Below are 26,735 nucleotides of genomic sequence, written 5' to 3'. Positions count from 1 at the left end.
TTTTGAGGTGCTGTGCCGGTACTGTTCTAAAGAGCTCTCTCATGTGTTGCTGCTGCTGCTAAGTCGCTTCAGTTCAGTCCGACTCTGTGCGACCCCATAGACGGCAGCCCACCAGGCTCCCCCATCCCTGGGATTCTCCAGGCAAGAACACTGGAGTGGGTTGCCATTTCCTTCTCTAATGCATGAGAATGAAAAGTGAAAGTGAAGTCGCTAAGTCGTGTCCGACTCTTAGCGACCCCATGGACGGCAGCCCACCAGGCTCCTCCGTCCATGGGATTTTCTAGGCAAGAGTACTGGAGTGGGGTGCCATCGCCTTCTCAGCTCTCATGTGTATCAACCCCTTTATCCTCCCAGCTCCGACGTAATATTCCCATCGCCATAATGTTTGCTAAGGAAATTGAAATCCAGATCGGAATCTCATCTAGAGAAGTAAAAAACAAAACAAAACAAAACACAAAAACAACACACAAGCAAGGATTCTCCAGGCCTTAGTTTCCCCATCTTCCAGTCGGGTGCCTGACCCAGAAACTCCGGTGCCCGTGCGCATCCCGCCTGCGCCCTCTGCCGGCGTGCTGGGGCACTGTCTGGACGCATCCAGTCGGAGCATCCATCCTGTGGGTCAGCAGAGGGAGGGTGGACATTGTTGGGACCCGGAAAGTAAAGGGCTGCGGGCCAGAGAGGAGCCCAAACCCCGCCGGGAGCGCGCGGGCTGCCCCCACGCAGGTCCTGGGCGGAGACCGAGAGCAGGAGGCGTGGTCCCTAACGGGGCGGGACCTCCAGCGGAGACCCGGCCAGCTCTCCGGGCCAGACGTGGCGCAGTGGCCGGGCGGTTCACCTCCAGCTTGCGGATCATCTTCGGCCGGGTTTCAATGCACCTCCCGCTGCCTCCGCCGCCGCTGCTGCTCCTCCTCGCGGCAGTCGCGGCCGCCACCACCACCTTCCGGCCCGACTGGAACCGTCTACAAGGCCTGGCCCGAGCCCGGGTAGAGGTGAGTGCGGCGGCCCCCCAGCCTAGGGACCACCGCCCCTAAACCCCGTGACTCCTTAACTTTGCAATCACTGCCCGTTCTGGCACAGGACTTTCCCGACTCCCTCGTTCCCCTCGGAGCCGGGACTGTCCCTCCCACTTCCCAGACCCAGAACGCCCCAGCACCCACCGTGGAAGCCCCAGACACCCGATCTTGCGGCCTGGAAATCTGAACCCCTCCCTAGCGCCCCATCTGGCCGGACAATGGGCCCCCGACACATTGGCTGTGTCCCCTAACTTCTGGCTAGTGACTCTCCCAAATCTGCCTTCTGGAGCCCAACTTCCCACCCCCCCACCCCCCCATTCCTCTTTTTTCCTGGAATTCCTCCCCACCCCAGTTCCGGTTGGTCTCTCTCCCTTTCCCCGGAAGGGAGGGATGACCTTCTGGGAGCCTCCCTGCCACGCGGGGCAGGGGGCTGGGAACTGCCTCGCTGCCTTACCAACACTTGTTCCTCAGGAATCCCTCCACCCTCCCCTGCCAGGGAATGCCCCGCCAAAGTCCCTGTCTGGTGTGTGACTTGGATGGTCACAGACCCTCTCTGGGCTTTAGGTTTCTCCCTGAAAAAAAAAAGGGGGGGGCAGTGGGGGGTGGAGGGGGAGGAAAAAGAAGGACTGAGAACAAGAATGGTAGTCCTAGGGTCTGGACTCCCATTGGGAGCTAGCTCCCCTTCAGGGAGTATGGGGAGGGGCCTCTCGGGGAAGCAACCAGAAGGTCTGCAGGGCTAGGCCGCAGGTGGCAGGGAGGGCCGGCTCTGCGTGGGCTGAGGCAGGGACCAGATGGTAGGCGTCTCTAATGGGGCCTCCCAGGGAAGTTCTGAGATGTTTCCTTCTGGTCGGCCTCCACCCTGAGATTCTTGGGGCCACAGGGGAGTAGGGTGATCATTTCTCTTGTGTCAACCTGGCACTAGTGGTAAAGAATCCACCTGCCAATGCAGGAGACGCAAGAGATGAGGGTTCGATCCCTGGGTTGGGAGGATCCCCTGGAGAAGGGAATGGCAACCCACTCCAGTATTCTTGCCTGGAGAATCCTATGGACAGAGAAGCCTGGCGGGCTACAGTCCACAGGGTTGCAAAGAGCCGGGCATGACTGAAGTGACTTTAGCACAAAGGCACAACCGTCAGTAAGATGTGCAGGCAAGAGCTCCAAGGCTGGTAAGTGCCCTCAGGCCTCTGGCTTTGCTCCTCCTGTCCTCTGGTGTGGTTAGGCCTCAGCTTCCCTATCTGCACAGAGTTCCCCTTCTGCCTCCATCTCCACATCTTCCAAACCTCTGTTCCAGGGAGTAATCCACAGCCTGACCCAGCCCAGCTGGGGGATGAGGGTGAAATGGGGGTGAGGGTAGATGTGAGAGGCTCCTGACCTATCCCATTTTGTCCCCCTCCAGACATGTGGAGGATGACAGCTTAATCGCCTGAAGGAGGTGAGTTTGAAGGAAGGGGTCCTCAGCTCTGTCCTCCCTGAGTCTTCTGAGGGGTGGGCAGCATGGTCCCAGTGACTGGATGGGGGAGGGTCCCTGGGCTGGGAGTCACAAGCCTGCGCCTGACTTGCTCTGTGACCCTGGGCTTCAGTGTTGGTACCTGGAAGGGGTTGGGGCCTGATGCTCTGGTTCCTCCACAGGTGAAGGCCTTCGTCACCCAGGACATCCCACTCTAGTATCCTCCTTCTGTTCTGGGGGAGGGAGGAGAGGGAGGGGATCTTCCAGAATCTCCTTCTGCTTGACTTCACCGAGAGAGATGATGAATGGTTTTCATCTGACAAGTGGGGCTGATTGAGAGTGAGCTGCCCCGTGAATTCCGAGGTGGTCTTGGGGTTGGCAAGAGAAAATGATTAGGTATGACCGGCACAGACCCAAGAACAGAGAGGAGGCCCTCTTTTTTGAACCCTAATTTCCTCATGTGTAAATGAGGATCCTGCCCTACCTGGGCAGACCAAGTAGTGTCCACATCGACAAGGCCCCCGGGAGATCCCACCTGCCTCTGCCCATCACTATCCGCCTTAACACGGTCTGCAGCCACAACCTGGTGATGAAACACCTGCCGGGGGCCGACCCAGAGCTCGTGTTGCTGGGCCACCGCTTTGAGGAACTGGAGGTGAGGCCTGGGGAGGCGGGAGGGGGGCGGGGGAGGCGGGGCGGGGGCGGGGCCCGGAGCCCTGACCCCGCCCCTCTCCGGCTTCAGCGAATTCCACTCAGCGACATGACCCGCGAGGAGATCAACGCGCTGGTGCAGGAGCTCGGCTTCTACCGAAAGGCGTCGCCCGACGAGCCTGTGCCCCCGGAGTACCTTCGGGCGCCCGCTAGGTCCGCCGGAGACGCTCCTGACCACGCAGACCTTTAGGTCTGGGAGCGCCACTCCCCCACCTCCCGCCTGAGCCCTGGGGACAGAATGAAGCGCTCAGCGGCCCGGGAGCACCTCCCTCGTTGAGGGCCGACGCCCCGTCCCCGAGCCGGCAGGGATGGAATTGGGGGGGGTCCCTCCTAACCCCTCTCTCTTCCCTCCCCAGCTCCACTAAATTCCCTTCCGCCTTAACTGAGACTCGATTCTTTCTTTGCTGTGGCGGGGGAAGAATAAGAGCTCCCCGAATACCCTCTGGGAGACCCCGCATTCCCAGCTGCCTGAGTAGGGACGTGGGCACACCTTGCCCGGCCGCCCTCCATCCAACCCCCCAAGGGAGGCAGAGAGAAATCCGGGTCGTTGAAAACCAATAATTTATCAAAACGCTGCGTGTTTGCGTGGGAAGGTGCCGCGACAGACAGGGCAGCGGTGGGCAGGCGCAGAGGGAGGGGATGGTGCCTGGGTGGTGGGCGCTGCTTGCCGCGGGCGGCCGTGCGGGCGGCGGAGGGGAAGCTAGACATTCTTGCCGCGCAGGCGCAGCTCGTGGCGCCGCAGGTGGTTGTAGAGCGATTGCACGTAGGTGAAAACGCACTTGGGGTCGGGCTTCTTGCCCATGATCATCATGTCCTCCACCTCCACCAGGGGTACGCAGTCCACCAGCATCCTGCCGGGAGGGGGCACAGGAGTGATTGTCAGCGCCGGCCCCACCTCCTGCGGCGACCCCTCTACTCGAAGGTCTTTCCAGTGCCGCAGCCTGCGGGTCTTGCATAAACTCGACTCCAGATCGATTGACCGGGGGAAAAGCCTTCTAGGAAGGCTGAAACCCCAGGCCCTACCCACCCACGCCTGGAGGCACCCTGGTGGGGAGCAAGGCCAGGCAAATGAAGGCGAAAGAGGAGATCCCTGCCCCATCCCTTGTGTCCAGGCCCGTGGACCTACTGCAGGGTCGAGGTCTCAACCCCTAATCCTGGGGAAGTCCTGACTTCAGACCCCGTCCACTCATCTCTGGAGGGCCGCCTCCTTCTCACTCCCAAAGGTACACTCTAGCTGGCAAAGCCTTTCATTTGGACCGTTGTACCCAAGGGGCCTCAAATCCTTCTCTGCATCCAGGACCACTTCAGTGACCTGAACCCTGGATTATCTGCCAGCTCCCTGGCCTGGGACCTGCTGTAGAGCAGCTTGGGAACCCCCATCTACCTCAAGGGACATCCCTGCTGTGTGAGACGGAGGCCAGGGAGGTGTATGTATGTGTGGGAGGCAGTTCTTTAACGGGGGTGCAGATGAGCGTCCCAGTCAGTACACACTGGACCATTAGCATCACACTCGGGGCCAGGACACCCTGCTGACCATCCTCCAGGGGATCTTCCCAACCCAGGGATTGAACCCAGGTCTCCCTCACTGCAGGCGGATTCTTTACCAGCTGAACCACCAGGGAAGCCCAAGAATACTGGAGTGGGTAGCCTATCCCTTCTCCAGCGGATCTTCCTGACCCAGGAATCGAACCAGGGTCTGCTGCATTGCAGGCAGATTCTTTACCAGCTGAGCTATCAGGGAAGCTCACAGAACAGAAGAGGCATTCATTTCCAGCTCCACCACTTAGTAGGTGCAGGTCTGGGCCTGAGGCGATCCAGGCCCCCAGCCCTGGACGTTGGCACCTGCCTGGGGCCCCCTTCCTTCCATATTGCAGGAGCCCTCGCCCCACTCTGAGGGGAGTGGGCTGCGGCTACTAAATAACTGACAGCCCCAGGGCTCAGAGACAGAGCGCGCTCCCTGGCTCCATTTCCCTTCCTGGAGCCAGACCTCTCCTGCCTCCCATGCGCCACGCCTGGCATACAGTTAACACTGTCACTGTTGTTAAGTGAGTTTCCTTTGGCAGGGGGGGCATGAGGAAAGGAATTGTTCCTGTTCCCAAGACACCCAAGGGCCCAGGACTACCTGCCATCTTGCGCCTTCAAGGTCAGACCCTCAAGGTCAAACCATGTAAGGGCCAGGGCCCACTTTCCTTTCTCCAGGACTCCTTCAGGGAAGAAGCCAGGAAAGCAGGGGACCCGTTTCAGTGTAGGCTCTACTCCTGGCCAGCTGTGGAAGCTAGAGCAAACCCTGCCCTGTGACTCAGTTTCCCCATCTTTACAACAACAGCATAGTCATTCTTTGCCTCATTTGAGTCCTTGGAAGCGCCGAGAATGAGTAAGAGGTTCCTGACCCTGTTGCTGACGTGCTGTGTGCCCTGGGGGTCGTCTCTGCCCCAGACTGGGCCTGTTCCAGCTGTACTGTGGTGAAGAGGCAGCCTCTCTCTGTAGCTTCTTCCAGCTGCGGCTATCTCCCGGGGTATCCTGGCCTTTCCCATCGTGGGGCTCCCTCCCACCTCTGGTGTCTTCCCTGGAGACCTTATAAAGCCATTGTTTACACCGGGGCTCACGGCACAGGGCTCTGGCTGCCCCAGTGACAGGCCAAACACCAGGCAATCCGAACAACAGCACGGCTGAGTCACACTTTCCAGCTGGAACGGGGCGGACTGGGCCCCTCTCCCTCCAGGCTGGCCTGCTGGGCAGCAGCTCCCAAGTCCATATATGACCTGGAGACAGCGCCATGCCCATCCTCCCCTCACCTGCACGGCTTCTCTGAATCTATGTGTGCATGTGGGGGTGGCCCCTCACAATGGCTCCAGGCCCTGAGGGGCATCTGGGTGCATTGCAAGCTCTGTCCCTGATTCACATTACTTTAGGCAATCCCTTTTCTCCTTCTGGGCCTTTTGTCTTTTCTTCTCTCTATGAAATGGGTGGGAAAAGGGATGGGGCCAGGAAAAGAGCCACAAGGTGGGGAGTTTGAAGTTCCCGTTTCCAGCCCCGGCTCTGACCTACCACCCCCTGGCACACGATGAGTCCGCCACTCTCTTCTCTCCTCTGAGCTCCTGGTATGTAATGGGCAGTAAGCTCAAGATATGAATTCTCTACTGTGACCCTGATGTGAGATGACCAGACAGGAAATGCCACGGCTGGTTTGGGGATCCAGGACCTCCACCAGAAACATCTTCCTGTTAAACTGGTCTTGTTCCTGAGCCTTTCACCTTAGAGCATGGCACAGCCAACCCCCCAGTGCACCAACTGGAGGCCTGGGACCCTCCTCCCTCCCCAGTGGATCCATCAGAACTCCTATCTCTCTAGTTAAGGTTCTCTAGCTGGCTAGTCCATCCCCTCCCTCCCTGTCCTTCATCCAGGCCTCACCCAAGGATTGTTCTAAAATGCTACCTACATCCCTTCTCTGTTTGGAAAACTTTTATGACTCTTGTCTTCAGAAGGAAGTTCGGACTCCTGAATATGACCCCTTCCTCCCCCTCACACCCAGACTAAACAAACATCCTCCCCTGCCTGGGTGTGCCATGCCCTCCACGTCCCTCAGCCCCACCCCGGTGCACTTGGCTGATCCCTCTGCCCGGGATTTCCTCTCCCTCCTTTAGCCTGAACTTGGTATTCAGATGCCAGCTTAGTGTGCACTTTTTTCAGCGAGCTGTCCTAGACCCGCTGGCTGGGTCGGGTGCCTCCCCCGCAACCCCGGGATCCCATGGCCTCCTGGGCTTCCTCCAGCTCTGTCCTGCCCATCTTGGTCATCACTGCCCATTGAGAAGAATGGTCTCATCTGCAAGGTACTGAGCAGCCAGAAGATCAGGCTGTGTCTGGCTCCTTCTGGCTCTTCTCAGGGGGCCCCTCTGCTTCCCCCTCCCTGCTCCGACCTCCCCGGCTTCTCTCTGAGCCCCCATCGAGCAGATCCAGCGCAACAGGGCAGGCGAGCAAGGCGGCGTTCCTCACCGTGGGGCCCCGAGCGGGGGTTAGGACTTTTTGGTTTTTACCAGCCCCTTCTGGACCAGACAGCGGTAGAACTCCTGGATGTACGTGTACACGCACTTCCAGTCAGGCTCTCGAAGCCGGACCATGTCCTCTGTGTCCAGGAGCTGCGGGCAGTCCGCATGGGTCCTGGGGAGGGTAGGGGGCCGGGGAGGGGCGGGGTGGGCCGGGCCCGAGTGGGGCAGCGGGGTGGGGGAAAGAGGCAGAGAAGAGAGAGGGGAGGAGAACAGAGAGAGACACACACACACACACACATACAGAGACATGAGTTCAGTTACGTTCTCAGTGCCGCAGTCTGCCAGCCTCCCGCATGCCCCCTCCCCACCGTGGACGTGCCGCTCAACTACCCATCACTAATGGTGTGCGATGCAGACAGGGGTGGGGGCCAGATCAGTCACAGGTGCAGAGAACTCTCGGGGCAAGCGGGAGGGAACGAGGGGTGGGGGGCGATGGCATTGGCGCCGGGGTTGGAGAGGAGGGCTGTGCCCCAGGGAGCGGGGGTGAGGAAGGCGTGAGAGGAGGTGGAGGGGGGAGGAGGAAGAAGAAATCTGGGGGGAACCAGAAAGAGAGAAGGAGAGGAGGAGAGACAGGTGGAGGAGGGTGCTGAGAGTGAGGTGTGCAGACGGGGCAATGATTCCAAAGTGGAGGGCTTGCGGAAGTCCTATATAAGCCTCTGGCAACACCTATATAGGCTGGGCGGGCACGGTGCCCGGGCCAGGAGCCTCCTTTTGGAATCTCCAGCCGGGATCCCGTGGGAGCAGGAAGCTCTGGTGATAGTGGGAGGAAAGCAGGACAGAGAAAGGGCAGAGAGAGAGGGAGAAGGGGGCAGACGGAGGATGGAGGGGATACGGACAGGGCCACCTGGTGGGCCTTGGCCCGGGCTGGTAGGTGGGCCTCCGGCTCCTTCGTTCCGGCGGGCACCTGGCACGCTCAGCAGCAGGTGGGTGGGGTGGAAGAGGACGGGGGCTTTCTGGGGAAGGTGGGGGGTGGGTCTCAGCTGCTGAATGACAGTGGGGCTGGCCGGCTCCACGGAGCCTCGAAGCGGCTGGGCCTGGCGCAGATCGCCCAGCCCCAGACGCCCGGCCGACACCAGCAAGGAGCCGACAACCACACTTACTCGGCGGACGAGAAGGCCACCTCGAAGTTCTGACGCCGGTTCTGTGGGCTGAGCTGCCCGTAGTCGAAGGCCTCGGGGAAGAAGTTGTGCACCAGGGCACAGAAGGCCATCCCGTCACTCCAACTCGAGGAGAAGTTCTGGATGTCCACATGCTATGGGCAGTGGGAGGACTGGTCAGCGCCCCCATGCCCTCCACCCTCTGTGTTTTGGCATTCCAGATCTAGGGCAGCCGAGCTCAGAGAGGCCCTGTAGCTTGCTCAAGGTTGCACGGTAGGTGGGCAGTGCCTTCTCCCACTGTTTGTTAACTCCTGTATCTGCTACTTAATGGGCCAGAGTGACCAAGAGGCCCAGCACCACCCCGCTAAGGCCATGGTCATGCCCTCATCACTCTTTCTCTTACGTATAGATAGTCACCCAGTGCATTGAGAGAGCAATGAGGGGGAAGACTCCAAGAGTGGGGTCTGGTCCTGAACCCTGCCCACCATCCAAGGGCCCTCTCTAGGCCCTGCAACTTTATCACTTATTCAGGAATCTAGGGCATGTTATGAGGCTTCTCTGGTGGCTCAGATAAAGAATTTGCCTGCAATGCGGGAGACACGGGTTCAATCCCTGGGTCAGAAAGAGCCCCTAGAGAAGGGAATGGCAACCCCCTCCAGTGTTCTTGCCTGGGAAATCCCATGGACAGAGGAACCCGGAGGGCTATAGTCCTTGGGATTGCAAAGAGTCAGACGTGACTGAACGACTAACACACACACACACACACACACAGCCTGTTATGTGTCACAGAAGAGGAATTCCCATCGTCCCTGCCAGACACAGTGGCTATGAAGGGTACAGCTGCAGCTGGGGGACATATGGGGGTGGGGAGGCCCTCACCGGGCCTCCTGGGGCTCACCTCGTAGCCACGTGTCTTGGCTCGGCACCAGTCTAGCAACATCTGCTTGATGCTGTTGGCGTTGGGGACCCCGAAGCTGGTGGAGCGCTGCACAGCCATGCGGGGTCCGCCCGGGCTGCTGCGGGAGTCATGTAGAGAGCCGGGTTACAATGGGCACTTTCTCCACCTGCCCACCCAGTAGGCCAGATCTCCACGCCCCCGCCCACCAGAGCCCAGACCCCGCCCCGTGTGGTCATTAGGCCCCCCGCCCACCAGAGCCCAGACCCCGCCCCATGTAGTCACTAGGCCCCGCCCTGCCCACTGCAACTCACCCTGCCGCGCCTTCCTTCTCCAACTTCTCAATCATAGCCTTGCGCGCCTGGGACGCTGAGGTTTTGGGCAGGCTCTGCGCCTTCATCAGCTCTTTCTTCTTCTCTGCCTGGCGTTTTTCCAGGGCCGCTAGGCTGCCAGACCGTGGGCTGGCCTCATCTTCCCGGTCGAAGATACTGAGGGGTGGGTAAGCGACCGGTAGGGCCCCGGGAGCGGCTCCTGTGCCTCGACCCCGACTCGCCAAGGGCTAGTCACGCTCCAGACCTTACACTCTTCCCGTATCTCCACCACCGGCAATGCCGGCCAGCAACGGAGGGGCTCCCATCACACACGTTTTACAGAGTAGACTGAGGCTCAAAGGAATAGAAAGTAGGAGCCAAGCTCTTTTCAACAGACTTGCCCGTGGGGAGTTCTCTTCCAAGGCTCATTATATGCCCAGGTTACAGGTGTGTTCCCATTCCAGGCACTGTCAACTAATAATGACCACCGATGTGCTAACAGCAATGGTAACAATAATAACAGCTCGTGTCTCTTGAGCCCTTTCTATATGTCATTTTAAATTGCACAAGGATTAGGGCTGAGCTTACCACTTCCACTGGAGATGAGGAAATGGAGGCCGGTGGCCTCAGATTTCAGAGGGCACGGGGAGGGGGACCAGTGCAAGGACTTGAACACAAGTCTCTGATGCAGAGTCTCTGGACCCCTGCAGTACCCAGCCTGAATTCTTGACCCTACCTACCCCAACGTCCTCTGTAACATAGGCGTACCCCTCCACCACGGGGTTAAGATGTAAAGATGCTCTCTGTGACATGGGACGTGGTCTGCAGACACTGGAAAGTGGCAGTGCCATCAGGTAGCTCAGTGTGGTGGGGAGGCCTCGCTAAGACCCCAAGCAAATCGTTGGCCTCCCCCAACGACTTGGCATAGTTGAGAATTACATGAAATGGCAAGGCAAGCAGGAGTGTTCTGACTCCCACTCTACCTCTCTCTGGCTGTGTGCCCAACATCTCCCAACACCTTGCTCTACCCATCTGTAGAATGGGCATGCAATGAGGTCTCCTGCGGCACTGACTCCTCCGTGGTCTGGGAGAAGGTACCTGTGCTCACCTGCCCATCTTCTTGGATGATGAAGAGGAGAAGGTCTTAGTTTGCATCATGGTGCTGCCACCACCATCTGCAAGAGAGGGAAAGGGGAGCACAGTGAGGTCCCGGGCTGGGAGACGGGGCGGGAGGGCTGGCGGAGGGATGGAGGGAGCCACAGGCAGAGAAGAGAAAGTGATGGCTGGACAGAGAGACACACAGACGAAAGTTTGGAGTGACAGTTCGAGGAAGAGCCTGAGGAGGTGGGCTGGCAGGCAGGCACGCGGAGACGCCCGGTGGCCTTACTCTCTGAGCGCCTCACAAAACTCGACTCCACTGTGGTGGTGCGGGCCGTCCGTGTGCCGTCATCTGCATGGGCAGGGGTGAGAGGAAGGGTGTGAGCGGCGGGATGGAGGGGCCGTGGTCCCGTCCTGAGCCCAGCTTGGCCCCTTACTGGATTGGACGAGCCGCTCGGTCTTGGTGACCGTGCTGACGGCTGAGCCGTCAGCCGTCTGTTGGCTGTGCCTCGTGCTGGTCTTGGTTGTCGTGTTGCCGCGGCCCTCCCCTGGCCGGGCCCGGGCCTCTTGCAGCCGCCGTTCTCGTTCCTTGTCCCGCTGGTCTGGGTGGGGGATGGTCCCACGCATGCCCAGAAAGGTCACCATCGCCCACACAGCACATATGCACGGGCACACGGGGCACACAGATGGGGTGGAGGGCAACTCGTTAGCAACACTGAAGACACGGGGGCAAGGGCCCTCTCTGGGAGTAGCTGGGGGGGAGGGGGGAGCTATAACCTGGGAGGGAACGGGGGCATGTGGTGCACTCGGAAATAAGCAACAGCTGAACTTGAAGGGGGAGAGTATGTGGATCCAAGAAGGGAGTGTCTGTGCGAATGAGTAGCTGAGTCTGGGAGGGAGTATCTCCAGTTAGGGAGGGAGTAGCAGGATCCAGGGAGGAGAAGCTGAGAGAGGGCAGCAGCTGCAGGGGCCTTCAGATAGGTCTTAGCAGGGAGAAGAGCAGCTAGAAGTCCACGGACGGAGTCCTTGGAGGTAGCTGAGAAGCCATTTGATCCAGGGACGGGGTAGTTGGGAGAGAAGCTGGCAAAGGGGGTAACTGCCCCAACATCCTCTGTAACACAGGCGTACCCCTGCCTAGAGAAGCAGCAGGTGGGTGGGCATAGAGGCTGGCCAGCCATCCGTGGGCCCTGCAGGAAGCAGCTAGATCCAGAGAGGGAGTAATTGAGAGAATCTGGAGATGCAAACGGGACTAGAAGCTGGAAGAAAGAATAGCTGGGTCCGGGGGTGGGAAGTAGCCGTGCCTGGGGAAGGAGGCAGAGCCCAAGGTGGTCATCGGTGGACCTTGAGGAGAGAAAAGCAGCTGGGAGGAGGAGTATCTGGATTCAGGGAAGGAGCAGTTGACAGAACTTGGAGAAGCAACCGGATGGAAGCAGGAGTTTCTGGGGGAGAGAGTAACCGGGGTCTAGGAGGGAGAAGAGAAGTTGGTTTTGGGTCTGGGAAGCAGGAGAGAAGCATCTAGAAAATGGAAGCGCTGGATCCAGAGGAAGGAGGCCAGGCAAGAGCCTCCAGAAAAGGCAAAGCTGAGTCTAGAGAATACACTGGGGAGGGCGTTACTGAGCTGGAGTGTCCATGAATAGACCCCAGAGAAGGGGGCAGCTGGGCCTGGGGGCGGGGTGGGGGCATTGGGCTCTCTACCTCTCTTCCTTTGCCGGAGCTCACGCAGTGCAGCCCGGATGAGCTTCCGCTCCTCAAAGTCCGTAGTCTGATCCAGCTGCAGACAGAGCCCCCATCATTTCCCACCTGGTGCCTGCCCGCCCGGGCCCCCGCCCACCCCAAGTCCACCAGATGCGGCCATACCATCTTGTCCAGGACGCTCTCATCCTCGATGGCCATCAGCTCCTCGGCACTCAGCGGGCTCCGGCTCCCTGGTGCTTTGTCCACTCGGGTCTGCTCGGCACCATTGGCCACCTCCACTGCGGCAGAGGGGGGCTCTGCGGGCTCTGGCTCCATCTGCAGAGAGGGGAAAGGGCATGGGTTATAAGCAGGGCTGTAGATGAAACCAACCGTGCCTCCAAAGGACAGGAGACCAGGCCCTGGGGCTACTGGCACAGGCTTTGAGATACCACTAGCCAGCTGGACTGTCTGCCCAGGCATGGCCACGCTGGTGTGAGGCTCAGGGAAGAGGCACTGAGAGCTTTGTTGCTGGGCTTCCCATGTACCCAGAACTGTCTTGATGCAACTAAGGGTGGCGATAATGGTGATTTCCATTCAGTAGTGAGCACTGTGTGAACACTGAGTATTCCTAACAGATGGGAAAGCTGAGGCTCAGGGCAGCTGTGGGACTTGTCCCCAGTCCTTCTAGAAGTGTGACACGGCCCCGCGTCTGCGCTGAAGCCTAACCCCTGAACCCGAGTTCCTTCTGCCACTTCGTTCCCAGCCCCCTCCCAGGCAGGCTGTGCCCTGTCCTGCCCGTTCCCAAAGCCTGGGTCCTCCTGGGCCAGTGCCCAGGCAGCATGTGTCCCCCTTCCACACGGTGAGGGAGCTGGACCAAGGCCCACAGGCTCCTGACCAGGTGTCTGACCAGGGCTGCCCAGAGCCAAGTCCTCTCTGGAGCTCGCCCCTGCTCCCCACTCCCAGCACGTCACCCCCTAAGGGGCCCCTCTAGCCTCAACCTAGCCTCCTACCCATCCCAGGGCATCTCCCCAGACCCCATGCAGACAAGCCCCCAGCCCAGCTATCACAGCCCCATCCCCTCCTGGCAGGGCCCCTTGGTCTGCTGTAAGGGTAAGGAGAGACGAGGTGGCAGCTGCTTCGGGGAGGCTCGGCCTGGCTGGGGCAGGGAGTGGGGGTGGGGCTGGGGGCTGGGCCCCGGCCAGGGGCTGCCAGGGCAGCCGCCACGCGTGCCTCAGGGCCAGGGGCATGGCACCATCTCGCCTTAGCCTGGGAGCACCGGCGCCCCAGTCCCCTGTACAGACAGGAAAACTGAGGCTCAGAACGGGTGGTGGCACCCCTAAGGTCCTCCGGCAGAGGCCGAGCCTGGCTCCAAACCAGCCCCCCCAGCAGCCCACAGGGACTTACGAGACTGGCGCTGTGGGCAGGGCCGGCAGAGGAGCGGCGGCGGGTGCTGAAGGCAGGTGGGTGGGCCACGGGGGTCCCGGCATCCTCGGCCGCCTGGAACAGGGCCTCGGGGTCTGCGGCGGCCAGGAGCAGCTCACTGGGCTCCAGCTCAGGCTCAAGGTCAGGCACAAGCGGGACCCCCATCCGCAGGCTCAGCACCTCCACCTGCCTGCCCAGTGCATCCAGCCGCCGGCTCAGAGCGGCCGTCTCCACCCGCAGCTCTTCGGCTGCCCGGGCCACCGGCTCCACGGCCGAGGCTGCTGCTTCAGCGGCCTGGGTCACCGCCGCCCGGCCCGCCTCAGCCACCGCCCGCAGCTCCTCCAAGGCCCGGCCCAGTCGCTCCTCTAGGGCTGCGGCCAGCTCCGAGCCCGGCCCCGGGACCCCCGGCATGGTGCTGGTGGGGGGCTGTGCGGTGGGATGACGCCAGGGACTGTGCTGGGGACTGCTGCTCCTGGCTGGCCGACTCGGGCTTTGCAGCTGGTCCTGAGGGCGCAGGCAAGGGCAGCGGGCCTGCCCCGCCCCTGCTGGCCTCCCGGCCCGCCGCCCGCCAGCTGGGGCTGTAGCCCAAATAGAAACCTATTCTGGGCTCCCTCTGGAAGGGGGCCGTGGGGGGAGGGGCAGCCTGCCCAAGCAGGCGGACCGCCAGGCCTGGCCCTGGCCCTGCAGAGATCGCAGACCAGCAGCACAGCGAGGCTGCCCAGGTGCTGAAGCACTGCCTATTCCCCGTGGGTGGGGAGACTGAGGGAGGGGGCAAGGAACGGGCCTGTCAGGGCCCCCGTGTGCATGAGGGGAGAGGACCCAGCCTGCCAGGCTCCAGACGCCTGCATCCTCTGCTCTGCCCTCACGCCATGCTGTTTTAGAAAGCCTCGAGCAGGTTGGGGGCAGGACTTCGCGCAACCTGCTGTGGCGAGTGCCTGGTCCCTGAGATAGACGTCCTCTGCCAGCCTCTGTGCTCAGATCCAACCACAGCTTTGAGCAGGTGCATCCCAGGCACACCATCTGCCTCCCTTTGCTTCTGGAGGGGGACGCTGAGGCCAGTTGGTGATCTCAGATCCCCAGGCCCCCGGTGGTGTCTCCCATCACCCCCAGAGCCTCAGCCACCCTGTCCTTACCTCCTTGGCAGAGAGTGCTTTAAGTGCCGACCTGGGAGGGGAAGGGTGCTTCCTGCCCCCGCCCTCTCCCTGTCACCCCTAAAGCTGGCTCTATTCTCTCTCACTTCGAAGCCCCACTCAGCCCCTGGAGCAGCACTGAGGCCATTACCTGGGCAGCCGGGTGGCTCACTGGGGATTCCCTCCCCTGCAGAGCGTCCAGCCAGCTGATGCTGGGCTCCAGGATGAATAATGGAGGGCTGCAGCGGATTCAGTTCCCACGGCACCTGCCGGGCTGCTGCCCCACCTGACTGGCGCCCCCCTGCCTGTGCCCCCATCGGTGCTTCAGCCCAGTATCCCCTCCCCCGAGATGCTGACGCAGATGGCAATCGCTAATCTCCAGTCTCCCAACGGGCCAGGCTGATCTCGGATGAGCAGATGAGCGGCTCTGCACCTCAGGGCTGAGGTCCAGCGCAGGGTCGGAGCAGGGCCCCTGTGGCCACTACAGGATGGGGGGTGGGTGTGGCGGGACAAGCCCTCACCACCCTCCCTGACCTCACTTTTCCCATCCGTTCATGAGGAATGCACTGGCCAATTCTGGAGTAGGGGCCGGAAATCATCACATGGGAAGCTTAAGGCCGGTACGCAGTGAGCTTCCGACACGCCTAGTGGCTGATTGGCGAGGTCTGGCCTTAGCTCTGCCACCAACTGGTTGTGGGCTGGGGGCACCTCCCCTGTCTGGGCCTCGTTTTCCCGTGTGTGTAGTAGGAGAGGATCCTGGCGAGCCCTAACACCCTGAAGCCGTCCACGTGAGGCCGATGATGGGGAGGCTGACGGGGTGAGGAGCAAGGGCTCACCTTTATGCTGCAGCCTCCTCGGCTACCCAGGGAGGCAGGGCTGAAGCTGGTGACGTGAGTGACACTGCCCAGCCGGGCTAGGTTCCCAGGGCTGCTGATGTGGGTGATGGTGCTCTTGCCCCCACTGCTGGTGCTAATGAGGGTGGGGGGCGCCCGCAGCCCCAGCGTCAGTTCTGGAGGGGGAGAAGGACGACCGTCAGGATCAGAGGTGGGGGCATTGCCAGTCCAGGCTGATGGCGCCCCTCGTTTCCAGCACACCCTCTGGAGACACCCTGAGCCCTGGCCACGGCACGTGTCCTGTGTGCGGAGCTGGACGGCCATAGGCACGCAACCCCCAGCAGTGGGGAGGCAGAGGGGAGGCCTACCTGCCCTCTGGTTGCCCGTGGGCAGCAGCACCCGGCCTGTGGAGGCCTGGCCCCGGCCATCCTTGATCTCGATGGTGAATGTGGTCTTCATACTGGCCCCTGGCTCGGCGGCGCCCACGGCCACAGGCAGCGGGGCGCTGGGCTCCTCTGAGCCGGCCACGGGCCCCCCTGCTCTGTTTTCAAGGGACCTGACGGCCAAGCCCCACCCCCTGGGGCCCTCCTCCCGAGGGCAGCTCTGAAGCTGGGCCAGGGGCCGGGCTGTTCCCCGCGAGGAGGGGCCACTGGAGGAGGAGGAGGAGGCGGCAGGGGTGGTGCTGGTGTGGGAGGGGCCTGGGAGCCTGGCAGGGGTCGAGGGGCCGAGGGCCGCGCGGGGTGGGCCTTCCTGGAGCCCAGCAGCCATAGGAGAGTCCGATGTGAACTTGCGCACGCGGTCCCGGACGGAGCCGGCCCGCTGGAACGGGGAAGGTCCGCTGGCGAGGGGGGTGGGCTCTAGACGGGACGGGGCAGGCCGTCAATGGTTGGCTGGGACAGGCACTGCCCAGAGCCCAGGGTTGGGGAAAACAGGCAAGTACCTCGGTTCTGGGCTGGCTGGCGGGGGCTGAGCACAGACAGGGAGAGTTGGCAGGGGCGAGGGTCAGCCAGGTCTGGCAGCATGGGGAGGCGGTAGCGGCCAAGTTGAGGCGGGGCAGAGAAAGGAGAGTGGACAGTGGAGACCACCTCTTGGAGTCCTCTCTTCCACACCCCTCTAGCCTACCAGCCCATCCTGCAACTCCCACAGCTCCCGGCTTCCCCACGCAGCTGCGTCCCTCTCTCTCTCACAGGCCCCTCCTCCCGCTGACCCCAGGATGACTTGGACACTGCCAGGAGCTGGGGCTAGGCTTGGGCCGGAGGAAGGGTGCCCAGATCCTCCCTGCCGATGGGGAAGGGGGACACTCCCCTGGCCAGCACTGCCCAGGGCTGCAGCTGGGAGATGGGTGCACTCCCTTTTTGGGGAAAAGAATGTGCCTGAGGCCCGTTGCCTTTCAAGGCTGCAGGAGAGCCTCTGGCCATGGGTGGGGGGGAGTGGGCCGGGCGGGGGGCGGGGACACCTCAGGGGCAGTGGGAGGAGGCAGTGTCAGAGAGGGCCTGGACCCGAGGGTGCTGGAGCCGTCCAGGCACCACAACCCATTTTGCAGGCAGGGAAGGGGAGGCCCGCGCTGTCTCTGCTGCCGGAACCCTCACCTGCTCTCTTTGTGTCTGAGCGACCTTTGGTGGGGCCTTGGGCGGCAGGGGGCTCCGTGGGGCTGGGCGGGAACTGCAGGGGAGACACGGTGTGGGCAGGGGTCTGACTCCCAGACCCGGGAGCTCACCTGCTTGGCAACCCCGCCCCTCATCCCGACTCACCTTGTCGACCACCTGCCCGTCTGTGCTGGGGGTGGCTGGAGGCTCCTGGGGCTCAGGGCTGGTAGCCCTGGGCGGGCTTGGGGGAGGCTTGGGACTGCCCAGAGCCTCAGGGGCAGGGCACAGGGCCTCCTCGGCAGGCTCCAGCGGAGGCTCAGGAGAGGTAGTGGTGGGCGAACCGTCGGCTGAGGCAGGTGGGCTGGGTGTGTCCCCGGGAGGGGCCCGCAGCAGGAGCGTCACCGTGGTCACATCCCGGCTGGAGCTGCTGGGGGTCGGGGTTGGCTCTGGGACCTCCACCTGCTGCTTCTGTTCCTCTGGCTTCGGCACCTGCGGGAGGCCCACAGGATGCGGCCAAGGCTCCCTAGGCTGGCAGCGCCCCGGGCAGGGCATGCAAAGCAGAGGGGCTGGGCACGGCTTCCTGCAGGTGCACCTGTGCAAGCGTGGTCGCTGGCGCACCACGAGCGGTCTCTGATCCCCACTTCCCAACCTCTTGGCACTGCCTGGTCACAGGAAGTTCAGAGAGGACTAGCTCCTGATGTCAGGGGTTAGGGACAGCAGCAGACCTTCTGGGGACTCCCAGACTTAACAGATTCCTGGAGTGGAGACCCCTGACCCCTGGCCTCAGCCTGGTTAACCCGTGGGGTAGGGGGCTTCCCAGGTGGCACAGTGGTGAAGAATCTGCCTGCAATGCAGGAGATGCGGCTTTGATTTCTGGGTTGGGAAGATCCTGGAGGAGAGAATGGCTACCCACTCCGGTATTCTTGTCTGGAGAATCCCATGGACAGAGGAGCCTGGTGGGCCACAGTCCACGGGTTAGCAAAGAGTCAGATACAACTGAGCGACTAACACTCGGGGCAGCCCTGCCAGGTCCAGGGGCCCAGTGGCTCTGCCGGCCACTTAGGGAACCTGCAGGGCCCGACCTCTCACCCACACGGCCTGGAGAACAGACCCTGTGAACAGCTGGGGCCTGAAGGCGGGACCCGATGAGCCAAGGTAAGGATGTGGGCTGTCTGGAGCAGGAGGGGCGGCCACGGATGGTCTAAGCTGGGCCGGAGCCAGGGTCTGATTTGCATTTCAGGGAGATACCCGGTCTGCTGAGTGGAGGCTGGATGGCTAGTGTGGGGGTGGGAGGTAGGCCTGGGAGCAGGGAGGCCAGCAGGGTGGTAATGGGAGACAGACAGGAGCCTGGGAGCAGTGCAGATAAGCTGGCTTTGCTCAGGAGGCCTGGGTAGAGATGAACTCTGGCATGGGGACATGTCACCAGAGCTTGCCTGGGAGAGTGGGGCAGAAGCCTGAGATTAGAGCCCCAGTATTCCCCAAACACAAGCTGGGCACCCCCCCCAACAGTGAGAGACACACAGGTGCTCTGTGGTGCTGGCATTGGTCGGCCCAGGACCTCACCCACGCCCCTTACCTCACACGGTTCTAGCCGGCGTGCTGCCTGCCCCTTGCTGTCCTCTCTTGAGCCACTGTTGGGACGCCCGCTGTACAGCCTTCCAGCCAAGGTGGCAGCTGGAAGGGAAGGGAGAAGTGTCAGGTGAGAGCCAAGGGGTCGGGGGGTTGGTGGAGGGGTCGCTGAGGGCAGCGTGCAGCAGGGCCGGGGCGCGTACCCTCGATCTCCTGGGCCCGCACACGGCGGATGGCGGCTCGGATCAGCTTCCGCTCCTCGTATTCCGCGGCGCCCCGCAGCTGCGGGTGAGGGGTGGGTGTCGGGTGTTGGGCTGTGAGTCCAGGTCTTCACCGGCCCAGCCCCCTCCCTTGCCCCTGGCCCAGGCCTCACCAGTGCAGTCAGCTCCTCCACATCATTCATTGACTCCAGCCGTCCTGCCAGCCGTGCCAGAGCAGCCCGCTGCTCAGCCTCCCGCTGCTGGGAGCTGCGGGGACACCATAACTGGTCACCTCCGCGGCCAGGGCCGAGTCCTGGAGGATGTGGGCTGAGGGTGGAGGCCAGGACAGGGTACCCGGAACTTCAGCAGAGGGGCAGGTAGCTGTGCACACCCTCTGGCTACACGCTGGCACATGCACGCCCAGGGACCTGAGTGCTAATACCACACGGGCGTGGCCAGGCACGTGGTCCACGCCTGCAAACATCCTTGTATACTACCCCAAATGCGTGCCCATGCGGCCGTGTGCACACCCAGATGGGCAGCAGACACCTGGCTCAGGCCTGCCTGCACAACACGAGCTGAGCCCTGGCACATTCGGTCCCACCTGCGTGTGTCCCCACTCCCCGCCACCGACACTCACTGCAGCCAGTTCTCCTTGTTGTCCTGCCGCTCGGCACGGAAGCGCTTCGATGCCAGGGCCTCCTCCTCGCGTTCCAGCTCCTGCCGCTGCAGCTCCCGGATGGCCGAGCGGATGCGTCGCCGCTCTGCCAGATCCGCCGTGACCTCCAACTGTGGACAGGCGGAGGCGGCAGTGGGGGGTGGGGGGCAAGTCATTTTGGCTGCCAGGGGCGGAGGGCGGGCAACCAGCCGCCCACGGCTTGGCCTGGGGCACAATGAATGGTCTGTCTTGGCTCCCTCTGCCTCAAGCCCATCACGTGCCTGCCCGCCCACTCAAACCTGGTCTCAGGGGGAGACCCACATCACGGCCAGGGCTTCTGGAAGGCCCACCATGCACGGTGATCCACAGACTGGGCAGCCGGCATCCCACCCACCTGAGCCAGATGCCAAGTCAGGCATGCCTTCCTGTGACTCTACTCCTGCCTCTCAGAGCCCTTCATCGAACCCCGAGAGCCACGGAGTCATTTGTGGAGGAGGAGAGAGGCCATCCTAAGGGCTTTTAACAGCGTCCCTCGGCAGGGAAGGGTGATTCGGGCTGCTGGGGTCCAGCTGTGAGCAAGGGAGACTCCCACGGTCCCGGAGCACCACAGCCTTGCTGATGGGTGGCAGCCTCATCCATATTGGACAGATGGGGAAACTGAGGCAGGGGCAGGCCCTCAGGAGTCAGAGCTCCCTGCCTGGTCGGGGGCTCTTTTTCTCCCTACGCTGGTCCAGCTCCAGCCACCATTAAAGAGGCAAAGGGGCTGGTGCCCGTAATGTTAGGGCCAACCCCCCAGACAGATAAGGCAGCTTGCACTAGGGTCTACCCAGGGCCCTAGAGAGGGCATCCATGGGGACAGGTGCTCCCATCAGCTTCTCGGCCCGTCCTTCCCTGGCAAATTGAAGGTGACTGGTCTAACCAGGTCCGGGAAAGGGCACCTTCTCTGGGTGGTCAGCCAGCCCTACTGCCCCCACCCTCATCCTCCCCACGGAGCCTCTGTGGGAGAGGGGAGAAGGACTGGCTTAGGGCCCCCAGGACGATAATGGCAGAGATAGGCCTCCAGGGTGGGGTCTGTGTCAGGTGGGGGCAAGTGTACACACAGTGATTTCCTCCATACCGCCCACCCCCCCGCCCCCGGTCCCCAAGGGACAGCCCTGGGAACCCTCTGCTGCCATTCTGTTCCGCTTCCTCCGCCATCATTCCTTCCTGCTCCCTGGGGGGTCAGGTGGGAGCTGGGGATGTTTCAGCGGGGGGTGTGGCTGGCCCAGCTTAGCCATGAGCTCACTTGTACCAGTCTGAAGAGAGCAGAGACAAGTGACAGAGCCCCCCAGGGAACCTTCAGTCTTCACATTCCCTAGGAGCTATGGGAGGGTCCCTGGAGGCTCAAGACAGGACAACCACCCCCCCACCCCCCGCCACCAGCTGGCTCCAGCCCCAGTCAATCTCTGCTGGGTGGTCAGAATCATATCCCCAACTTCTCTGGTCTTGGCTTTCTCACTTGGTCCCCCTTCGGGGCAGTGGGTGGGGATAGAGGAGGTGACTCGGGGTCCCCCACCTTGCAGAGCTGTGTATGGTTGATTCCAGAGTCAGACAAGAGGGGAGAGAGAAAAGTGAGGGAAGCGAGGACAGGATCCCCAGAGGCATTTATAATGTTTACTGAGAATCTGTGTGCAGATCCTGTGCTGAGTCCCATAACTGTCCCAACTTCACAGAAGCCCTAGGCACTCTATTACTCCCATTTGACAGATGAGGACACTGAGGCTCAGGGAAAAGTGATCTGAGCCAGGGTTTGAACCCAGGTTTCTGTGAGGAAGTCACTTGACTTCCCTGGTGGCTCAGATGGTAAAGCGTCTGTCTACAATGCGGGAGACCTGGGTTCGATCCCTGGGTCGGGAAATTCCCTGGAGAAGGAAATGGCAACCCACTCCAGTACTCTTGCCTAGAAAATCCCATGGGGTCGCAAAGAGTCGGACATGACTGAGTGACTTCACTTTCACTTACCATGACTCTGGGGCCTTCCCTGGGCTGAGGATAGCTCTGTGACTGTTGTCTGTCTGCTATGGTGAATATCTTGATGACCCTCGTACTATACTGGGGACCCCCTGCAGCCTGGACTAGAGATGCCCCGGGGTTTAAGGGAGTCTATTATGCGGGAGCGGGTGGAGAATGAAGCTCAGCTCTCCACCCCCAGTCCTGACCTTGACTCAGGCCCCAAGCCCTCTGTGGTAAGCTAGGAGATTGTGGGCCTGGGAGGCCAGCTGATGCAGCCCCTCCTGTGCAGAGGGTAAAGAGGCTCAGAGATGCAATGAGCCCTAGCCCTTTGTCTCCTGGGTTCCCCTTCCCAAACCCCTGGAATCCTGAGATGGGGTTCTCATCCTTGAAGAAAGGCTGATGTGGGAACTTCTGCCCACCCCTGGGAGCCTCAGTGTCCCCATCTGGAAAATGGGAGCCTCTGTCTGATTCCCCCCCGTGGGTGGGGCAGGGCTGGGGAATGGACAGCCCCACCCCACTGGTGACCCTCGCGCATGACCCGTCCCTTTGGGCTTGGAGACAAAGGTCCGCCCACCGTGTCCCTGCTGTGTGTCCCGCGTTGCCAGCCCTCTCCGGCCCCACCGCCCTGAGTGGAGGGGGCTGTTGTTGGGAGGGAAGGAAGTACAAAGCGCCATTGTCCGCCGGGGGGAAAGGGAAGGAGATGGGGCGGTTTCCGAAACTGCCCGGTGAAATTCTCCTGGGAGGAAAGAGGGTGCTTCCTCCTCCCGGGGGGCTGGGCCTCCGAGTACTTTGTACTCTGGCTGCCGGGGGCGACTGAGCCCCGGCGTCTTCCTGTCCCCACCAGCACCACGGGGGAGACTTTGCGGGCATTCGCTCAGTGCCGGCTCCTCCAGGTACGGAAGAGGGACCGGCCGGCAGCGAAGCCAGGCCTCGCCAGAGGGCGCTGAAGGCACGCGGGCCGCTCGACCGCGGCTGCCCGCACCGCCCACGCCTCTCCCAAGCAGCCCGGCCCGAGGCGCCCGGCCCGGAGCCAGCCAGACAGGAAGCCCCCCGCCACCGCCTGCTTTAACATCCCCGGCTATGGAGAGGAAACACAGGTTCGCGGACTTAAGCAGCTTCCGCAGGTCACCCAGCTAGTGTCAGTGCCCGATCTCCAGCCCGGAACCGAGGCGGAGGGCGTCCCAGTGTGTGGCGGAGGCGCACGTGGTGTTCGTGGCCCCAGGCACCCCCTTCCCGCACAGCCCCTCTCCGAGTTCGCAGGCATATGCGGGAGCACATCCGGAGGGCATCTCGGGTTCCCCAAATCGGCCCGACGCTCAGGCGCGGGTCAACTTTTCCCTTATAAGGCCCGGCCCCGCGGGGAGGAGCCCGGCTCGGGACGCCCCCTGTTCCTGCCACGAGGCCGGCGCGCGCGGGGCGGGACCCTCGGCAGCGCTGGGGCGCAGTAATGGCGGGCGCCTGGCCGAGGAGGGCCTGGTCCGAGAATGGGAAGAATTTAGGGAAAGGGAAGGCGGGGTTCGGGGTCCAAGACGAAGGCCGAGGTCTTGCTAGTCCTCTCCCAGGGAGGGGGTCGGGGATGAGCGGCGTACAGCCAACGCTCCAGCTTCTCCGAAACCCTTTTTCCAGTGCCCAAGCCTGCATGAAGCAGGGGTGGCGGCTGAGAGCCGTGAGCCTGGGCGGACCCCTAGAGATGGGGATGCGCGGAGACCTGGCTTTCTCTTCACTACCCGCTTAGGATTCTGACTTCCTGCTAGGAAGTCGAGCTGACAAGGTGGGAGACTTTGGAACCCATCTTCAGGTTGCACACAGCCGCCTGTGGCGGTGGCAGACACCCAGAGTCTGAGGTGCTGTCCGAGGCCGAGTTTCTTGGGTAGACGACGGCAGTGACTGGGCTGAGCTGGCTGGCTCCAGCCCCTGCCTCCAAAGGAATGGAATGGGGGTGGGGTGGGTCATTTGCCTTCTCCCAGGGAAAGTAAATCTTTAATTTACCCCCTGGACATGGGTCAGGGGCTGAGGGGGTGGGGCTCTGGCCCCTTCTCCTGTTCCACTGCTCTCTGCCCTTGCTGGTGGGCACATACTTGCCCTGCTCGATTGCCCCACTACCTCTCTGTGCATGGTACCGATGTTGGGGGAGGGGCTTCAAGAAGAAGCTAGGGAAAGGGGATATAGGGGGCCCATCTTTTTCCACACCAAGATCTAGGCCCATGCCTCATTCCATCCTCATGCCAGCTGAAGGACCTAGATATTATGTTCACACACATTGCCCCCACCTCCCATTTTACAGATAGATTAGAAGTCACAGAGCTCCTAAGGGTCCCCAAGGCCTGTCTTGATGAGCTCTTCTGGCCTTGACTTATCCAGGTCTCTTGGTCTCCCATGATCCTCTTTGGGGGTTTGTTTGGATCCTGGCTAATCCTTTTCCTAGCTGGGCAGGTGACTTCCTTTTCCTAGTCACCCTGGGCAGGTGACTTTACCTCTCCGAGCCACAGTATTCTCCTCCTGGTTCTTGGAGCTGCTGTGACCATTCTGCGAGACGGTGTGCTTAGCCGCCCAGCCTGCTCCCTGCTATTCCCTGGCGTATTATTAATCATTGCTGCTACTGTTATCATTGGGCTGGCCTCCAGGGGTGGATACTGCCCAGGCTGTTGCTTGGGAGAGGCAAATCCAGCCTCCCCACACCTGTGGCTGCACATGGGCAAGTCCTCACCAGTTACTGTTTAAACAGGTGGTGGCACTGGGGGGCTGGGAGGAACAACCTCAGCACCTGGCATGGATGGGCACATGCCACCAGAACCTCTGCATCAGCCACGTGGAACAGCCCTAGCCCTGTTTCCCTGAGCCCTCCCTCTGGCCCCTCCCCCATCACCTCCTCTCGTCACCTGAGAGGTATCCTGGACAGACCCTGCCTCTCCGGCCTGGCTTGTCTGTCCTCATAGTAGAGATGATGGGACCACTTACCAGCTTCCGCAGGGCTCCCTCATCCAGTCCAGCCAAGGTTTCGTCTGCCATCTTGCTGGCCCTGAGCTCCGTCCGTCCCTTCCCGGTGAGTTCCCCAGTGCCTCTGGCACCTGACGCCAGCTCAGGAAATTCTGCAGTGGATAGACGTGAGTCAGGCCTGCGGAGACCTCCAGAAACCACAGGCACTTGGGCTCTTGTGCCTCAGTTTCCCCCTCTAACCCATGATCATCCATTGGTGTCCCATCCTTCTTATCTGTGATGTCACTCCTGGCTGGGAGGTGCTTTCTTCCCTCAGGTAGTGTGTGCTGGAAAACTCAACGAACCAAGAGGAGAAGCCCCTAGTTCCAGTCACCTGGACTGCTAGCTTGCTGTGTGGCCTCAGCTGGGCCCTTGCCATATCTAAGCATCAAACAGGGAGGGTAGGGATCTGGATTGTGAAGCCAGGGCCCAGCAAGGCCCACCCAAGCTGTGCTCACCACCAGGGGGTGCCGGCCACACTCCATGGCTTCCTGCCCCACCCACCCATCCCCAGGGCCAGCCCAGCCCCCAGTCATCCCAAAAGCTCAGCCTCTGGCTATGGACTAAGCCCAAACCCAAGTCCTTGCTGCTCTAGCGCCACTCGCACTTCCCCAGGTAACTTAAGCCATCGGAGGTAACATTCTGTCTTCCAATGCTTGAGGACAGCCCTCTGCACACACCCCTCTCCACTCCTCCCCTTCCCGCCCTCCCCCGATGCCAACTGCCCTGACTTCATGAAGCCAGGTGTCCGGACACCCAGCTTCTCCTGCCAATTCCCACACTTAGAATTCAGTTCCCTAGCTGGAAAAACATTCAGAAACTGATCCGCCCAGCTCCTGGACTTTGAAAAACAGGATTGGAGAGGGCCATAGGATTGTCACGGAGGAAGGAGGATCCCAAAGACCCAGAGGGCAGGGAAAGGATTTAAACTTGGCCACCTCTAGCTTCTGAAGTCCCCTTCCAAAGTGCCCTCAGGGGCTCAGGACACTCCCTCTTGCCCTATTACTGTCTCTCAAAATGGCCCCCTAAATCCTGGCCCAGCTTCCCAGCGTAACTCTTTTCTTCCTCCCGCAGCCCTAACCTTTCTGGAATCTCCAGGGCCCATGGCCTGACACACCAGAGGTGCTCAGTTACTGTACGGTGACTGAAATGGTCCCAGGATTGCCCCTGCTCCCGCTGATTCATCCCGCAGTCACCCCTTCCCCCTCCCCAGAACAGTCACCTTTTGAGTCACCTCATCCGGTGAATGGGTCTGGGGGTGTCCTAGTCCACACACCTGGGGTTCGTGGGACTCTGCCTGTTCAAGTCGCTGCTTGCTTCCCCATCCCTGTAGTCTCGGACAGGTGGCAACCTCCCAAACTCCCTCTGCTGCGGTCCTTCATGAGCAGTCACCAGACTTAGGTTCTGTGGATACTCTGAGTTCCCCCATGTCTTCTGAGGGGCAGGGATCCCTAATGCTGAATCTAGAACTCCTAGGGAAGTCTCTTTCTCTTCAGGAATTCCCGCCGCTGCTCCACGCCAGTCCCATGGCTCCCTGTCACACAGTGTGGGGTCCCCAAAGTTTGTGAGGGGCCTCAGAGGAACGGAGGAGCTTCCTCGGGGTTTCTGCCCCCATAGACTTACACCCCTGGTGGTCGTGGAGCCTCCTGGAGATCCGTGAGCGTCTTTACCCCGGGTCTCAGAACTTTTACCCCGTCGCTTAGCGCCCCCGTGGATGGGTGGGAGCTCCCAGACCTGAGGGTCCCAGAACCCTGGGAGTCCACATATCCGGGTGCCACCCTCGAACCCGTTGGGGGTCCTGCTGCCGCCCGGAGGCCCCGCACACCCACCTCTCCGTCTGGTCCGCCCGTCCCGCGCGGGCTCAGGTTAGGTCGTTCGGAATCCAACAGATGGACGACTAGGAGCGGTCAGGCGGAAGGCGTCGCGACCGGGATCCCAGGCCCGCTCAGCAACCGTCCCCGGGATTCTGCTAGCACCGCCTGTCCAGCCGCGCCAGCAGCCCCGAGGACCCCGCCCCGAGCCCCCGCGCCAGCCAATTCCGGGGAGGGTCCCGCCCACACTCCTGCCCTATTGGGGA

At 61.7% G+C, this 26,735-nt stretch overlaps 2 protein-coding genes across 13 annotated transcripts; one reads left to right on the top strand and one right to left on the bottom strand.

The window, feature by feature from the left end:
• The first annotated feature begins 778 nt into the window (after positions 1-778).
• On the top strand, positions 779-3,553 carry SELENOM (selenoprotein M). The gene is made up of 5 exons (XM_086348827.1): positions 779-989; positions 2,410-2,445; positions 2,643-2,677; positions 3,037-3,115; positions 3,203-3,553. Exons 1-5 carry the CDS (start codon positions 870-872, stop codon positions 3,359-3,361), a joined length of 429 nt encoding a protein of 142 aa, XP_086204953.1. The 5' UTR covers positions 779-869; the 3' UTR covers positions 3,362-3,553.
• A 162-nt stretch (positions 3,554-3,715) lies between these two features.
• Positions 3,716-26,626, bottom strand: SMTN (smoothelin). 12 transcript variants are annotated; one of them, XM_086348815.1, is made up of 21 exons: positions 26,488-26,626; positions 24,641-24,771; positions 19,673-19,821; positions 19,206-19,359; positions 19,036-19,114; positions 18,840-18,937; positions 17,429-17,752; positions 17,267-17,339; positions 16,618-16,689; positions 16,046-16,534; positions 15,681-15,853; positions 12,476-12,628; positions 12,314-12,389; positions 11,056-11,220; positions 10,908-10,970; positions 10,629-10,695; positions 9,524-9,697; positions 9,213-9,330; positions 8,318-8,469; positions 7,165-7,329; positions 3,716-4,022 (listed from the first exon to the last, which is right to left on the bottom strand). In XM_086348815.1, the coding sequence occupies exons 2-20, from the start codon at positions 24,689-24,691 to the stop codon at positions 7,185-7,187; spliced, it is 2,775 nt and encodes a 924-aa protein (XP_086204941.1). In that variant the 5' UTR covers positions 24,692-24,771; positions 26,488-26,626; the 3' UTR covers positions 3,716-4,022; positions 7,165-7,184. The 12 variants fall into 12 exon arrangements, with proteins under 12 accessions (XP_086204941.1, XP_086204943.1, XP_086204940.1 ...); XM_086348817.1 differs by having other exon boundaries at positions 19,206-19,299; XM_086348814.1 differs by lacking the exon at positions 7,165-7,329.
• Between the last annotated feature and the right edge of the window lie 109 nt (positions 26,627-26,735).

Source organism: Bos grunniens, chromosome 17 (assembly GCF_055505025.1).
Source record: "Bos grunniens cultivar Pamir isolate PY7600 chromosome 17, Bosgru_T2T1.0, whole genome shotgun sequence".
NCBI lineage: Eukaryota > Metazoa > Chordata > Mammalia > Artiodactyla > Bovidae > Bos > Bos grunniens.
The sequence above is the reverse complement of the archived record's forward strand: the minus strand, read 5'-3'. Positions and strand labels throughout refer to the sequence as shown.